This window comes from Suillus discolor, assembly GCF_016758755.1.
Source record: "Suillus discolor strain FC423 chromosome Unknown F5147scaffold_213, whole genome shotgun sequence".
Taxonomy (NCBI): domain Eukaryota; kingdom Fungi; phylum Basidiomycota; class Agaricomycetes; order Boletales; family Suillaceae; genus Suillus; species Suillus discolor.
Genome location: NW_024541460.1, coordinates 1 through 14,892, shown reverse-complemented (window position 1 = coordinate 14,892; position 14,892 = coordinate 1). Strand labels below are relative to the sequence as shown.

At 42.8% G+C, this 14,892-nt stretch overlaps 5 protein-coding genes across 5 annotated transcripts; all 5 read right to left on the bottom strand.

Moving 5' to 3' along the window:
* Positions 1-518: 518 nt before the first annotated feature.
* F5147DRAFT_659799 (uncharacterized protein) lies at positions 519-1,423 on the bottom strand (the record flags this gene model as incomplete). The annotated part of the gene is made up of 2 exons (XM_041434629.1): positions 519-869; positions 917-1,423. 2 exons carry the CDS (start codon positions 1,421-1,423, stop codon positions 519-521), a joined length of 858 nt encoding a protein of 285 aa, XP_041284517.1.
* Positions 1,424-3,002: 1,579 nt separating this feature from the next.
* On the bottom strand, positions 3,003-3,681 carry F5147DRAFT_659797 (uncharacterized protein; the record flags this gene model as incomplete). The annotated part of the gene is made up of 2 exons (XM_041434628.1): positions 3,003-3,500; positions 3,550-3,681. The coding sequence occupies 2 exons, from the start codon at positions 3,679-3,681 to the stop codon at positions 3,003-3,005; spliced, it is 630 nt and encodes a 209-aa protein (XP_041284516.1).
* A 296-nt stretch (positions 3,682-3,977) lies between these two features.
* Positions 3,978-6,496, bottom strand: F5147DRAFT_659796 (uncharacterized protein; the record flags this gene model as incomplete). The annotated part of the gene is made up of 12 exons (XM_041434627.1): positions 3,978-4,247; positions 4,297-4,373; positions 4,419-4,461; positions 4,504-4,695; positions 4,764-4,980; positions 5,038-5,125; positions 5,174-5,321; positions 5,535-5,843; positions 5,890-6,079; positions 6,131-6,152; positions 6,270-6,407; positions 6,481-6,496. 12 exons carry the CDS (start codon positions 6,494-6,496, stop codon positions 3,978-3,980), a joined length of 1,710 nt encoding a protein of 569 aa, XP_041284515.1.
* Positions 6,497-8,524: 2,028 nt separating this feature from the next.
* Positions 8,525-10,668, bottom strand: F5147DRAFT_748794 (uncharacterized protein; the record flags this gene model as incomplete). Its single annotated transcript, XM_041440109.1, has 6 exons — positions 8,525-8,580; positions 8,878-8,985; positions 9,324-9,381; positions 9,683-10,006; positions 10,030-10,590; positions 10,645-10,668. The coding sequence occupies 6 exons, from the start codon at positions 10,666-10,668 to the stop codon at positions 8,525-8,527; spliced, it is 1,131 nt and encodes a 376-aa protein (XP_041284514.1).
* Positions 10,669-13,706: 3,038 nt separating this feature from the next.
* On the bottom strand, positions 13,707-14,226 carry F5147DRAFT_589430 (putative cytochrome P450; the record flags this gene model as incomplete). Its single annotated transcript, XM_041432144.1, has 2 exons — positions 13,707-14,006; positions 14,062-14,226. The coding sequence occupies 2 exons, from the start codon at positions 14,224-14,226 to the stop codon at positions 13,707-13,709; spliced, it is 465 nt and encodes a 154-aa protein (XP_041284513.1).
* Positions 14,227-14,892: the final 666 nt, after the last annotated feature.

Here is a 14,892-nt window from a genome sequence, read left to right as displayed (position 1 = left end):
CATCCCAGGACCTTGCCTAAACCGACCCTTTTGCCTGCCGAAATTCTGTGGGAAAGTGAATCCTTTGTTAATTTTGCCCACGCTGTTTTCGGTTCAGCCTCTGTTGTTACTTTTATCTTACTTTCATCTCGCCGCTTTGTCAATGTGCTTCCCCAAATATTCGATTGCCTTGTCCTTTTGACCGACTTCCGAGCTTGCAGCCTCGCACTCATTTTTGTCATACTTGTTCAAAGAATATCCTACACTGGTGAAGCCCTCTTCATTTTACTTCTCGCCTCTTGCTCACCCAGTGTAGGGTTAGGGTTATTCCAAATATGGAGATCCGTCCCAGGATGTCCCTAATCTAGGGTTAGGTTCTTGCAGACCAGCAGTACAATGTATTCTGCCGATTCAAACACCTCTGTATCACGATTCTTCGGACTGATATTACTATTAATCCACTCAAAGACACAGAGACCAGATTTCATTTGCAGATATTTGTTAGGCAACAAAGTAGGTCATTTATATAGTTTGAGCCATCAAGCCACTACTCCGATGTACGTCTCGACACTTTGATCTTCCTCTTCTATGCAGCCCTGACCTCCGAGACGCCAGATTATGATTGCCAAGTTGTCGCATGTCACATTGGTTTTTCCAACTGTCTTCTTCGGCGTGAACTCCCAACGCAAAGTTCCCTTGTCCACTGTGTTTCTGGTGGTGAGGGGGCAATATGCGCTGGAGTGGCAATTATGGATTCCCATGTCAAACGGCTCTGCAGACGTCCGGAATCCTCGTTGCATGTATTTCATCAGCGCCAGTATGGTACTGATGTTGTTCCTGTCGTCCATATATGTGATAGGATTGACCAAATTCTTTTTATCCTTAGTCCACTCGGGATAGAGTGCGACAAGGTATGCGAGGTGATGTAATTCATTACGGCAGTGGAATGATATTGAACGATAGGCACAATTGCGCTTGCCCAGTCTGTGATCATGATGTCGACTCTTTTTTCTCCGTTTTGCAGCTTATGGACTTTCGTTATGGCCGATGAATCATACTCTTTCTTCCTGGCAATGCTTTTGGGGCCTTTGTAACCTTCCTTGTCCTTGAAATGCTCCAGCAATGTTCCTTCAAACTCTTGCATTGCATACACGTCCAAGTCTTGGAGTTCTAGCGCCTCCGATTTAGCCTGAAACAGATGTAGTGCGCTCGAACCCGCAATGATTGAGCCCGTGCGTTCCATTATGTTGACGAATGCACTAGTGTCTTCTACGAAGGCCCCAAGCAAGATCATCCGCCGTTCTTCAACATATTCTTTTACTCCTTCGTTATTCTCATTTCTAGTCTTCCCCAGCTCTATGAGGTCTGGGAGCGCGAGATGATCCATCACCATCCGCTGTAATTCAGCGCATAGTTTGTCTAAGTCGCCATTCAGTTTAGTCATGTCAAGATTGTTTGATATGGATTGTTAGATGTCGTGAAGTAGTGATTTAAGAGTTGACCAATATCAAGTCTCTATTGTGGCCTGATATCCATTTTACTCCTAATACTTGCTGATTAATAGGGTCTTTGTGATTATCAGTGTTGTTGTCATATTTTGCGCTAGACAGTCAGCTTAATATATACATTCACGCGTAGGCCCTAAGATGCATGAAGTTGCATAAGTCGTTGGTACATTCTATGCCATATGTCTGTTCATTGCATTTCATCATAGTGAGGCATTTCTCGCATCACGCTAAATACTTTTCATTAGCAGGATACTCTATTGGCAGATGCAAGATTACGGCTTACTGTTCTATGCTCTTTGTAGCCGCCATGTAGTCTTTCCTCAAAACATCTTCTATATCAGTCTCATTGGTGATCTTGAATATTAAGTATGGACAACATGGCATTCCATGCAATGTGCTGTCATAAAAGACACTGAAGAGGGTGGGTTCATCAAATTCTTCGTCATCAATGGTTACCCGCTCTTCCTTGATATTGGCTTCACTCCGAAAGTATCCGTGAGGCTTTATAAGACGGAAATGACCATTTCCTTCTGCTTTGATGCAGACCTCCAGGAATCCATTAGGTTGCATAAATGAGAATAAGCAAGCGAAGACAATGAGCTCGTTGGCTTTGTTGGTCTGAGACACCATGATTGTGATGTGTTTTGGGCCATCTTATTTGCTTCCGTCGATTTAAGTATTTTTTGTTTTTTAGACTCTTGTCCTACGTCATGTTTTGCTCTCTTTGTCTGCGTCATGTGATATCTAGGTCATACATTTGGTACGTTACCTATCTCGTCCAACTCTCGTCATAAGGTCATTTCCATATCCTCAGTCTTTCATGTTTACACGTCAATCTACCAATCCTCTGGACGTGAACGCAATAGAGAATTATATGTTTTCTCATGAGCTGGTATCTCTATTCTTTTTCTATGAGATATATATTTATCTACTCTTTATCTTTCGCAGGTGGGCTGAACATATCACCATGCAATGTTCTATGGTACCGCTTGTGAGGAGGCCATTTTGACCTATGTCCCAGAAGATTTAGACGGCATCGTTCGTGCACAAATGTGGATAGGTGGAGGTCATTGGTTGTGCTCTCGTGATATTTCTGCTTGGGCTGTTTCCATTGGCGGATTCCCTGGTTCCCGCTGCAGCATCTTTCCTGACGCTTATAGTGTCATTTTTTTGGAACGCAGTCCTACATTATCTGTCAATCGTGCTTTGTCTTCCTCCATTATCTGTGAAGCTGCTCCACAATGGCTCGGTGATATCTTAGTCGTCAAACACATAGGCCATGATTATCGCATCTTGCAATCCATGGAGTTTGATGAGAAAGCTCTTGTTGATGCTTTCTTGGCAAGGTGAGGTGCTTGCTTCATGTTACTCAACATCATTTTTGATTCTCTTTGTTTTCAATATAGTCTTTCCATTATCTTATTTTCTCTGGTTTAAAGTCTTACTGGTGGATATTTTCATATTATCTTGTGTTTAGTAGTCTGCGAATTATAGTTGTTCTATGTATCACATCATTCACCTCTCTTGTGCTTCTTTCAGTGGATCTATCCCGCTTTTTATGTACCACCATAAGGTTTTGCCTAGTTCTTCTCTCTCTACATCGAATTCAGCTGATTGGGGCGTAAATCCTTCTCCATTTTTCACGACTATGACATCTCCCCGAGGGCAATATCTCTTGCCATATATTGCCAACATGACAGGATGATAGGCACGTTCATCGTCTGACCTCGCGGTATGGTAGATGTGGTAGTACCAGCACAAAACCCGTTGATCTTTCGGGAATAATATGAGTGGGTGTTCAGGTCGTCCTTCAGGTAAGAATTCTTCTATCAGTTCTAGGGCTTCGTTATCGCAATTGGGCCAGCAATGTCTAATTGGCTCAAGATTTCCTAGCAACAGTAGTAATCCTGCAGTTACACTCATTGAGAGTGTGATGTTGTTGGATATTCTCATGGCGATGCATGCCTCTTCTTCTTCCTCGTCTTTTCTTTTGCCTCGCAGCTTCTTGATTCTCTATTATAATTGAGTGTAAGTTCTGTAGAGATTCCCTCTCTATACTGACCTTGATATTTAGACCCCAGTTCGGGTGCTTTCGTCCCAATTCTTCATACATTTCTTGATGTGTGAGTCTGTCGGGTTTCTCAGCCTGTGTAATGGCTACCATGAGTTCCGCTTTGGAAGGTATAGTTGTCATGGTTTTGATTGTTGTACTTTACGTGTCTGATTATAACTAACAGACTAAATACTTCTGCCATAATTGCTCTCTATGATTTCATCAAGGCAATGATGTCATGTTTGGTCTTGTTTACTTTAAATGTGTGCATCATCAAGATATTATAATGAGTCCGGAGTTTTTGAAAAACACTTCAGATGTCCTCAATGCCTTCCCTCATATTTTTATGTAGCTTGCGATGCTATATCATGCTCTAGATGAGGTGTCTCATTCTTCAAATATATATTACAGATGTTGCTAGTGAACGTGTTACATTTTTAAATAGCCAAACCGTCTATCTGCACTTCTCCTTGAGGAATTTCTTCGGGCACTTCAGCGATGTCTAGGAGGGATATGGCGACCATCTCATATTGAGCGCAAGAATGCCATTTGGTGTCCTCTTGTTTCTTAGAATATTGCGTCATCTTAGCTTCTAATAAGATAAGATCTCCAGGCTTCAGGTCGGTGAGACTCCATAAGGGGCGTTCACTGTAAGATTTGAGCGATCCCTCACGTCTTGCATCATAGACAGCATCGAATAGAATTGCCTGACAAATCACGTTATTTTTGTCACAGGTGGGTTTACACAACCCTTACCTCACTTGTCCCCTCACAAGTCTTAGTATTCTGCCACTTAATAGCTCGAATGACTGATGAGGCTTGTTGATTGAAGCCTAGATTCATGTCAACTTGGATATCAAAGCGATGTTGGTACTTACTCAAAGTTGGGCTTGAGAATTTAGCCAATAGATGAGCACTCTGCTGCGCTAACATTTTTGACAGCAGCATGACAGTTAAACTCACTTGGGTCTCCGGCTTACCGGATTTCATGAACCACATTTTCGCGATGCGCCCAACCACCCAGATCGTGATCGGTTCTCCAGTCGCAGGGTCACATAGAACCTTGCTATGATCATTGACCGGTTTGTATTGTCCCCAGGTGGCGGTTGGTAACAATTTCCCAAGGGCATAGATATTAGCCTTTGAGTTCATATACTCTGATAATTGATGTAGGCGCCTGCTCACAAAATGTGAACGTGTTTACTCAGACAATAAAGAAATACCGACATTAATAATGTGTCATCAAATTCGCCTATCTCTTCTTCGTCAATCAACTGTTTGGTAGGATGAGGCACGATGGAGCGGACTGTGAGAGCTGGTTGTGCGCCCTTATTGGTCTGTTTAACTGGTGTCGTGGAACTCTCAGATAGGGTGTATCCATCTTGCTTAGTCATTTCTTGTGAGGTCTCTGTGAGAGATGCATCGACGGTAGTCTGGGATCTATTATATATTAATCTCTCATACAAGTACATCCTTGCTAAAAATCTGTTTACTTACCTATCCTTATCCGCTGCTGACTCCTTATTTTCTGGTGTTCTCGGACTGTCTGAACCTACAGCGTCTCGGTTGTCGGTCGCCATTGTATCTGCATCTAATGTTAGTTGAAGTCTGAAGACTATATCCTCAGTCTTACTTGTACTCGTGAGTCTCACGTGCTTGGTGGGCCGGATTTCAGCCACGATTTCGTTCTCAGTGTGTGTGTCGTTCTTGGATTTTGTCATTGCTAGGAGGATCTCGATTACAATGAGGAGCAGGTGAATTCGCTCTATTTTCAATGTCTCCTAACAAGACAAATAAGAAAAAACAAATATAATCATACAAATATCAATTGTTGCATCATCTTTTATGCCTCGTCGAATTCCACTATAGTATGATGCTTTTTGGCAGGCTTCTCAGCCTTGAGTGGTGTTGCTTGGCGCTTCCGTTTGACACTTTTGTTGTCCTGTTTGTGATAATGAGTGAAAAGTAATCTGTATTACTCTTGGAGTACTCACAATATTCAGCTTTTCAACTTCGCCTATCGAGATTACGCGCATGATATACGTGCAAGTGAGAAAACATTTGAGAGTGGCGCGCACGTGACGATCTCTGTGTATCACAAAGTCTATTTCAGCTCCGATATCGACCAAATCGCCTTCTGTCAATAATACCGAATTCATCGGCACGACCTTTCTGGTTTCGTTTACTTGAGCAACTCGCAATGGGTCTTGAGGGATCCAACATCCCTGAATGTGGAAATATTTGTCTTCCAGATCTTCAATGGCTTTAAGTATCCGCTCTTTTGTTTGCAACGGTTCATGCCTCTATGGCATGCATCAGTATTTTCACAGTAAGACATGCCTCTCTCACCTTAATAAATGCACGTCTTTGCAAGTATAAATCTTTGTCGTATGCTATCCCTTGCATCGGAATGTGCAGGCGACGACTCATGTACTCTCCAGCTAGGTTTATAGATGCTATTGTAGAGTCCCACATCTCTTTATGTCCCCCAGAAGATAGGGTGATGTGTTGGACTGCTCGGAGTACGTCTGTTTCTCGTCTAGGTAGATTTTAGTATCTTATATCCATATCAAAGCATCACATTGCATACCCAGTCCAATTGCCAAACCTATCTATATGGAATTGACACAATAGGCCTTGCAAATGAATTGCGACGGGGAATATCATTTCCGACGCTGCATTTGGCATATTTTTATAGATTAGTATGTGATTTCGAGAAGGGTCTGTACGTTCCAGGTCTTTATACACATCGGCCCATTCTGCCATTTGCGATAGTGTGGATGGGAAAATTTGCCATGCAGCAAGTTCTTTAGATCCTCGTAGCTTTTGCAGCTCTTTGGTGACTGCCGGTGGCCACAAATCACATGCTACATAGAAATGACGTCCGATACATATTTCATCAGCTGATATCAAATCTGCAGCAACCAAATGTTCACTGACCTAATAAGAAAGACATTGTGGTAGACCTCAAGACATTGCCTCAGAATAAATGATTTGTCAAACATGCAGACTAGCATGTTGTCATTACACACGTCATGTATTAGTCACAGGTCATCATCACGTGAGTGGTCACATACCATATCGAAATCAAGGCTGGAGAGGTTTGACGAGGATTGTAGAAAGAAGATAAAGTCCTTCAAAATATATGAAGGGAAAGATGATGCTTGGTGAGAGTGTCGTAGGTTATGTTGGACTTCCGATGTCCTTTGAACCAAGCAGGTCTATACATCTATCATCTAAGGTAAATCAGAGTGATGATGAAGACAAACCTGATGTATTCTAACCATTTTGCATGACAGTGATGGTTAATCACTTACTGTCGGTATGTCCATGGACTTGGTCCATGAACTTTTGAACTCATAATCTATGTGTCATGTAATATGAATAATGAGGCTGGTCTCCATTATCCGTTTTCATGGTTTTCATTTTCCATATGATTCCTCAGATATTGGTCTCGTGTACTTATTGCAATATCATGTAAATGTCTTAGTTCTAAGCATGCATCACCCTGTAATTCAGCGTGCAATGTCTTAGATGAAAACCATCGTAACACTGCTATATTTCGAAGTAGTGAGGCACGTGATAACATGACGTAAATACTCTGCAATGATTTAGCACCCGCCAAATCAAGCACGACTTTTGGTAAGTAACTTCCTTGCACCTTGAAATCAGTAAAAGCCCAACCAGGAAGTATGGGCAATTGTGTTCTTCGTACATTAATTTTCTCATGATTTGTAGGCACAGAGAAATAGCTGGTCACTGGAAATATCGGGATTGTGCCGCTATCCAATCCCGGAATATGCAAAGTACTTTCTGGAATGTTGACCAACGCACATACTGGATATCTATTTTGCTTAGCATCAACTTCATAAGTCACTGATATTAAAATACCTCTACTCCCATTGACAATTTTACAGCTGGTTGCTGCATTCTCAGTAATCATCACTGGCATTTGAGGAATTAGCGGCAATTTGCCGATAGCATCATTAGTATGACTCGTTTCCATTCTCCATAATCTCTGTTGTTGATCCAATGTGACAGCCTTTCCTCCAATTTTATCTCAGGCGCAGTATACGTGAAAATCCTGGCTAATTTCGGCAGCAAACGCGCGACCTTTGGATGTGTTAATAGCGTCTCTCAAATTTTTCTGAGTGACAACAATCGGTGCGTCTTTAAAACTGTTGAATTCCTCAAGCGAGCGCACTTTGATTGTGCTGAGAATTCTTGTCTTTAGTAATTCATAATCACTCAGATGATTTCCTGGTAGGGCATTTCTGCGTGCTTGTCCTAATCGAATCCAATTTAACAGGTTAATAAATTCTGCATCGTCTTTAGCTCGCCAATTCTGTGTCAACTCTACGACAGTATCCACTTGTCGCCAAAGAAAAGCGCCATGTAATGCTGTCTGGCCTTTCAAGGTACTGACTGTGGCAGGAGACAATTGCTTAACCAATTTATAACTATATAGGGTGTTTGATTTCGGAGGACGCAGCTGGCCTAAATCGCCGGCAAAGATGAGATTGACACCACCGAAAGGTTTGTTTCTTGCAGACTCATCCCAAGATTTTGCCTGACATATTCGATGTGAAACCTGACTCAATAGTTCGGCAGACATCAATGAGGCTTCATCTAAGATTAAGTACTCGACTGTTTTCCATATAAACTCTAAATCTTGTTGTTTGATAGGAGCTTCTCTCTTCGGCAGAAATGTCAGAGCATGAATGGTATATCCATCTATCAAAACTGCTGCACTTCCTGTAGGTGTGCTTAGCGTTAATTTTTCAGGTGCTCCGCATCTTCAAAACATTTCAATGGTAGCCCGAATGACGTGGCTTTTGCCTGAGCCTCCAATGCCAGTTATAAACATCAGTAATTGCTTGACCTCTCCACGAATGAAATGTTCGCTGATGATTCTTAGACTCATCTCTTGTTCAATATTATCTGATAATTTAAATTCTGCAATGATCTCTGACAGAATCTCTTCTCATCTGCCTTGAGTAAGTTCGGGTTTATAATATACAGAAGTAATATCCGCATTTTCTTCCAATTGCTCCAAAGTAATACGAGGAGTGCCATTTTCTGAATCTAAACGTGCTCGCTTGGATTCTGCGTCGTTGGAGCCGACGTCAATTGGTCTCTTACGTTTTTTTGCAGCTTTCATGATGGATGCGTATTCTTGAAGACGACCTTGATTGGCTTGACTGGCGATTTCTGTGCTATTACCTGTATGTGTTGTATTGTTCGCCTGATCATCGATTGATACATTAAATAATCTGCCATCTTTGGCAGCACGCAGACAATGGCTTATGTCTCCCGAGTTTTTATCGCCTATCTCACCATTCAACTGCGAGCCTGTAACATCATCATCAAATTCATCACCATCAAGAGCTGGATTTGACAATAGAACGTCGTGGAGGGCATCGATATCCAATTGAGTCTCCACATCTGCAGTCACATCGTTGCCGAACATATGTGGTTTTCGATGATCTTCTTTGACAGCAGCAGCGTGTGTATCTCATGCTTCCTTACATTCATTCTCGACGTTCATGTTGCGAATAATTGACCATATAGCAGGTTCAAAGGTCGTGTTATTAAATGCATCTTTCCAAGACGCATGATTATCCTTCAGCATGCGTAAATCCCTCCATGGCTTGAAGAGTAACATCATGGCACAACAATACTTCTCATATTCTTCTTCTGATTGATCTGGACGAGGCAGCGCCTCGCCTAACAACACAGGTACAACTTGTTTCTCCCGTAAACATAATATATGTGTGTCAAACTGACTATGTTGTGTAAGGAATTGAGCACGCGGCAAAGCCTTACGACCTCGTTTGCACACTGGTTTAGCACTGTCAATGATATCCCCATTGTGCTCATCATCACTCTCTGTGCCCACCGATATATTTCCTTTGACTTTGATGGTATTCTCAACAAATTGCCAAAGACAAAGGTCAGTGAATTCCTTCGTCATAGGGTGCAACGTATAATCTGATATATCACTAGAAAATTCAACTTTATCTGATGAGACACTCATAGTCACTTGTTCTTCCATCAATGGCGCATCTGCTTCTTGATTGGACCTTCCGTCACAATCCTCAGAGTCAGTACATTCAAGATCAACTCTATCTGCTGCATGTACAAATTCATACCATTTGATAGTCTCAAAAGTATGACTGGTATAGTAGTCGCCTCCACCTATTAAATAACTCATTACCTGTTGATGAGACATTTCCTGCCAACCCATCATCGCATTTACAGACTTGGTAAGTAGATTACTATCCTTTTTCTGTGGATCTACTTGTGGATCTGTAATATATTTAGCATTGTGCATCTTAGGTGCATACTCCAATGCTTGTAAAGCGACATGCAAAGGCAAGTCTCCTTTAGTGATATATTCAGTGATATAAAATACTGCTGCCTTCACAGCTTCACCTGATCCAATGAACTGAGTGTCTGTATTGCACTGTAGGAGAAACAATTATTCACTCGACCTCTCCATCGTCGCAACTCAATAGAGCCAGTTTCAATGTCAATAGTCGTGACGTCCTGCACAGAGCCATCGAGACGCATTCGACAAGTTGAATCTCCTTTTTTTTGTCCATTTTTTAGATGCTTATAACATGTCTCGCTATGAATGTGCCAGTTACATTCTACAGCAAGACGACTCAAAAACTTTTTGAATTCATATTCAAAGGATTTTGCATCCATTTCAGCTACTTGTGGGGATCGTTCTAGCCTTGGGTCGAGTTCGTGTGTGCGCACAGGTTTGCATGCATCATTGGGCGATGTTTCAGGTACAGGACCCTTATCATATGGAAGCTTGCAGCTAATAATATTCTCTAGCCACTGAAACATATTAGATTTGAAGCTCGCATCAGATGCAAGTCGATCACGCAATGCCTGGGGACTCGGATTGCCAGCGATCCATAATAACATATGACAATGCAGTGTCCCTCTTCCTTGCGCTTCGACCATACCGTAATACGCTTGACAGTGACCAAAAATGCCTGGTCCATGCTTATATTTCAAAATGATATTTAGGAATGCCTGAATTTGTAAGTCGAATGCGAGTGCCGCAGCATCTGGCCGAACAGCAATCACCTTAGCTCGCTCAAACGACGACATGGTCATCCATTGATCCAATTCTATATCTACGATTGAAGAAACTATATGACTAGTTAAATCATGTGGATTGAGCATCATGAATAACGCCGGTGTACAATATTTTTTCATAAGAGCACGAATTTCATTACGACGACACAACTTATATCCAATACTTCCTCTCAGATTTTTTGTTGACGATTGCAAACGACGCAGAATGCACGCAGCTTTTTTCTCTTGAGTGGTAGATGGTTTTTCATGGATTGAACACGTCCATTTCTCAGCCAATGCAGTCAAAGATGGACCAACGTCTTTTAATTCTCTTACCAAACTCTGTTGCTGAGATGCGCAGACTCGAAAGGTAGTATTGCTACTGATTTCTCTTTTTTGAATCATATTCCAACATATAAAGGCAAAATTAGTGTCCTTTCGAAACGGAGAATCATCTTGAAGCAATAAGTTGCGAACCTGAGCTTCCATCGAAAGATGTTGCTTCGATGTACGTCCACAATGAAAAAAAACCTCCAATATCCCAAGGATCAATATGAGGGAATAGGTAAGACATTAATCCAGGATCATTATCCGCAATGAAGCTAACACCAGTCCGAGAAAGAAGGAAACACTTCCGATCTAAGACATAAGCTAATGCATGCAGTTTCATCTTTTCTCTGCTCTGTGATGAGTGGTCTCCTTGAGTAAATCCCACTGCTTCCATAACAATGTCTTCTGATGCATCATCTTCTGGCACATCAACTTCTCACGACTCGAGGCCTTCAAAACATGTGCTGTCGGGTGTGTCACCTCCTCGCGGCAAATGACACACTTCCAATGTTGCGGGAACACTGCAATCAACATCCGCATCGACATTGTCGAACAGTGAGTCCATATTTCGTGGACTGTAGGCAACACCACTTTTCTGATACCATGGATTATTAGTGATTAAAAATTCGATGAGTATACGCACTCTACTCTTGGTGACCAGTATGGGCCGCAATTGTTTCACCGTGTCACACGAAGGCCATTCTTTCTGACCACTAAAGACGACGCACATGGCATCTCGAAGCTCATCGTAACTGGGAGGCAACATAGAATAAAGCTTGACAGAATCTTGGGGTCTGACGGCCACATTTCCTTTATTGTACTGCTGAGAGATCTGTTCCACTGGACGATATTGTGCTGTCGACGACTTGTAGCTATAAAAATGAGTGATCTGGGACGCCTGAGCACGAGAAATAAGCATCAAATCATACACGGAGGCATGAGTGAATGCATGTCGAATATTATCTGGTAATCTATCATGAGCATAGTACTGAAAATTAGCTAATGAGTTGACTGGTTGCCTTGGCGGCTTATTTGTCAATGCGGCACAACACACACAACACATAAATAAGTCAGAGAAAGACCAACAAGATTTCATACCTTTAGGGTACAAGATGGCACGACTGTACATCTCCAAATCGTAACTGTGCGGCAGCATATGTTCTGGTAAACAATCATTGTGCAACAAATGGAGTGGCACCTTATGAATATCCACACAATGAAGATCACTGATGAGGAGATTATGCGCACAAACAGCACATGCTCCTTGTTTCAGTGCTTCAGGTGACATTTCAGCTTGAAACTGCATAATGATATCCCGTTTCTCTTCAAAGGTACGAATCGATGGAAATTCAATACTATCTGAAACAGTTTGAGCATGTACTCGACAACTTTCATAATGGGAATCCGCATCTCGAGCCAAAATATCCGAGCGTTGTGTTTCACTAAGCACTGCACGACTCTCACGATGCGCAATGGCATTTGCCTGATGAGAACTGTTACAAAAAGGATCAGGAAGAATCTGATTCGAAAAATCTCGTCGCAGAACTTTCAAGAGCTTAAAAACAGGTAGATTAGATATACAATCCACGTTACATACATGCACACGCAACATGTCACGGATATGATCCTTACGATGTATGGACATGACACAGACCGCATGTGCAGACGCAATCAAAGCATATTGCTCCCTAGTAAACATCAGACAATTCTCCATGAGTTGCTGCAGACTCGCTATGGCAACAGGCAACAAAACACCCGCAGGATACTGTCTCAACGCCAATAGGCGCTCTCGAGAAACCTCAAAAAACCCAAAGTACTTGCGTAAAACGCATGATGTCACTATAGAATTCCCGTCGTTGGGAAACTCTTCGTCGGAGATAACAAGCGAAGCAGGAGGAACAGAGAGAGAAAGGTTTGTAATTGACGAACTAGATGCCATGCAAAAAAACGAAGTTATGTGTTGAAAATATTATATCACGGACAGCAGAAGCTGATGGTCAAAACCAAAGAGAGAAAGGAGAGAATCGAATGATGACTAAGACCGGACCCTGCAGGCCTGGGATGATCGTGCGGACAGACAATTAAAATTGGTAAACCAGTACCTATTCTAGGTCCTGGTATTACTAAGCACTCTTGGAAGGCACAAGACGTTGGACTCCGGACGCACCGTAGCCTATTGTCCAGACAGGCTGATATTAGGTTACGTGGTCACGGGTCATACAATATTCCAGAATTTCCAATATTGTAACCCCTGTGTACATCACGTACGGACAATATCACCTTGCTTGCAAGGTCATATGGCATGCGACAATGTGTGTGGGATTTTCTGCCAATAATAAACAATAATAAATATCAATAAACTGTATACAGCTTTGTTTCTACAATCACAATCCAGTCTAAACAGGTTAGCTGGGCATATAAATTCGCAACTAACGCCAAACAGTATCATGCACAGCCAATTACTGACAAACATGTAGCACAACGTAGCACTGTACAAAGCAATACAAGAGAATATAGCAGCCTGCGTGTATCTGCGTGTATCTGCTTAGTAAGAGTGCAGACAAGCAAGGTTAAAATCGGCAACGCCGAACCCTAGTCTTCTCATCGGTTTTCTGATTGTCAAATGTCCATCAATCACATCATAGACATCAGGCTAAAGCAGTGTGAGAACATAGTATTGTCTTATTACAAGAGGGTTTTTGTAGATGAAGCTAAAGATCCGGTCATGACATAATATCACCTCACTTGGCACCATCATAATTCACAATCATAGAAGTCGGCCACGGGCTCTGCAGCATCTTCTCATTCAAATACGCATAATGCAGTACCGGAATGGCCGAATCCGAGAACCGCGTAAGTTTGCCAGACTGCCCAGGCCCTCGGCGCACGTTCTCGAGCGATGCGACCGCACGGAGGACTTCAGCCAGTATCGTGGATGCTAGTTCGTCACCTAAGACTTTGAAGCACCCGTCGTTTTGGAGGTAGCGTTCACGTGGTGTGCGGGCCGCATTTAGGACGTGGGGGCTAGGGAACGCGTCTTCCTGTTGGGTTGGGTTGTGTGAGAGGAGATTTGGCCGTTTTGGATGGTTCACTTACGTTCATGTTTGCACTGGCGATGTGGAGGAAGAGGCGTTCACCTTTCCTGACGTTCAGCGACTCGATAGATTCGTCTTGCTTCGCGACACGGTAGACACCAGCAAATGGTGGGTCGATTCCTAGTCCTCCGTCAGAAGATAAGCCATGAGCCAGAACGAAACACATACTGAGCGCCTCGGTAATGAAGGCAGTCAAACTACCAACGTCCTTGACATCCACTTTCTTGTTCGCCGCGACCGTGACTTCCGAATCATACTCCTTATGAAGGAGCAGATTGACGACATTGGTCAACGCTACAGTCCCATTAGCATCGTTCATGAACACACAAACAACTGAATCACATACCAAGAGACATCTCAACAGTAGCCCCGACCAAAAACGCCAGAATCGAGTTCACGACATGCTCCGTCGAGCACCCCAAACTCAAACAAGCGCTTCACGATCTCACTATGGATCTTCTTCTTCCCAAAAAGACTGGACACCGTGCCAATCAATCCAGCAAACGGCAACTTGCTCCCAGCACTCCCAAGAGCAGTCTTGATCAGATGCGTCAGCTCCTGCACGTGCTCCCTCACCCTCTGCCTTATCGGCATATAGTACGCTGGCTCCACTTCAAGGAAGATGAATCTTCAAAGCACAAATGATCAGTGATCATCAGGGAACGAGAAAGGCATGCAACACTAACTGGTAAATCTCTCCAAGCATGTCAAACAACTGAGACTCGGTGTATACACCATGAGGATGCTCTTTCGTCTTGAGCGGGATACCAGCCTGCGATACGATCGCAAATCAAAACAGGTCAACACCCCGCATCGTCCTCTAAAATTAATA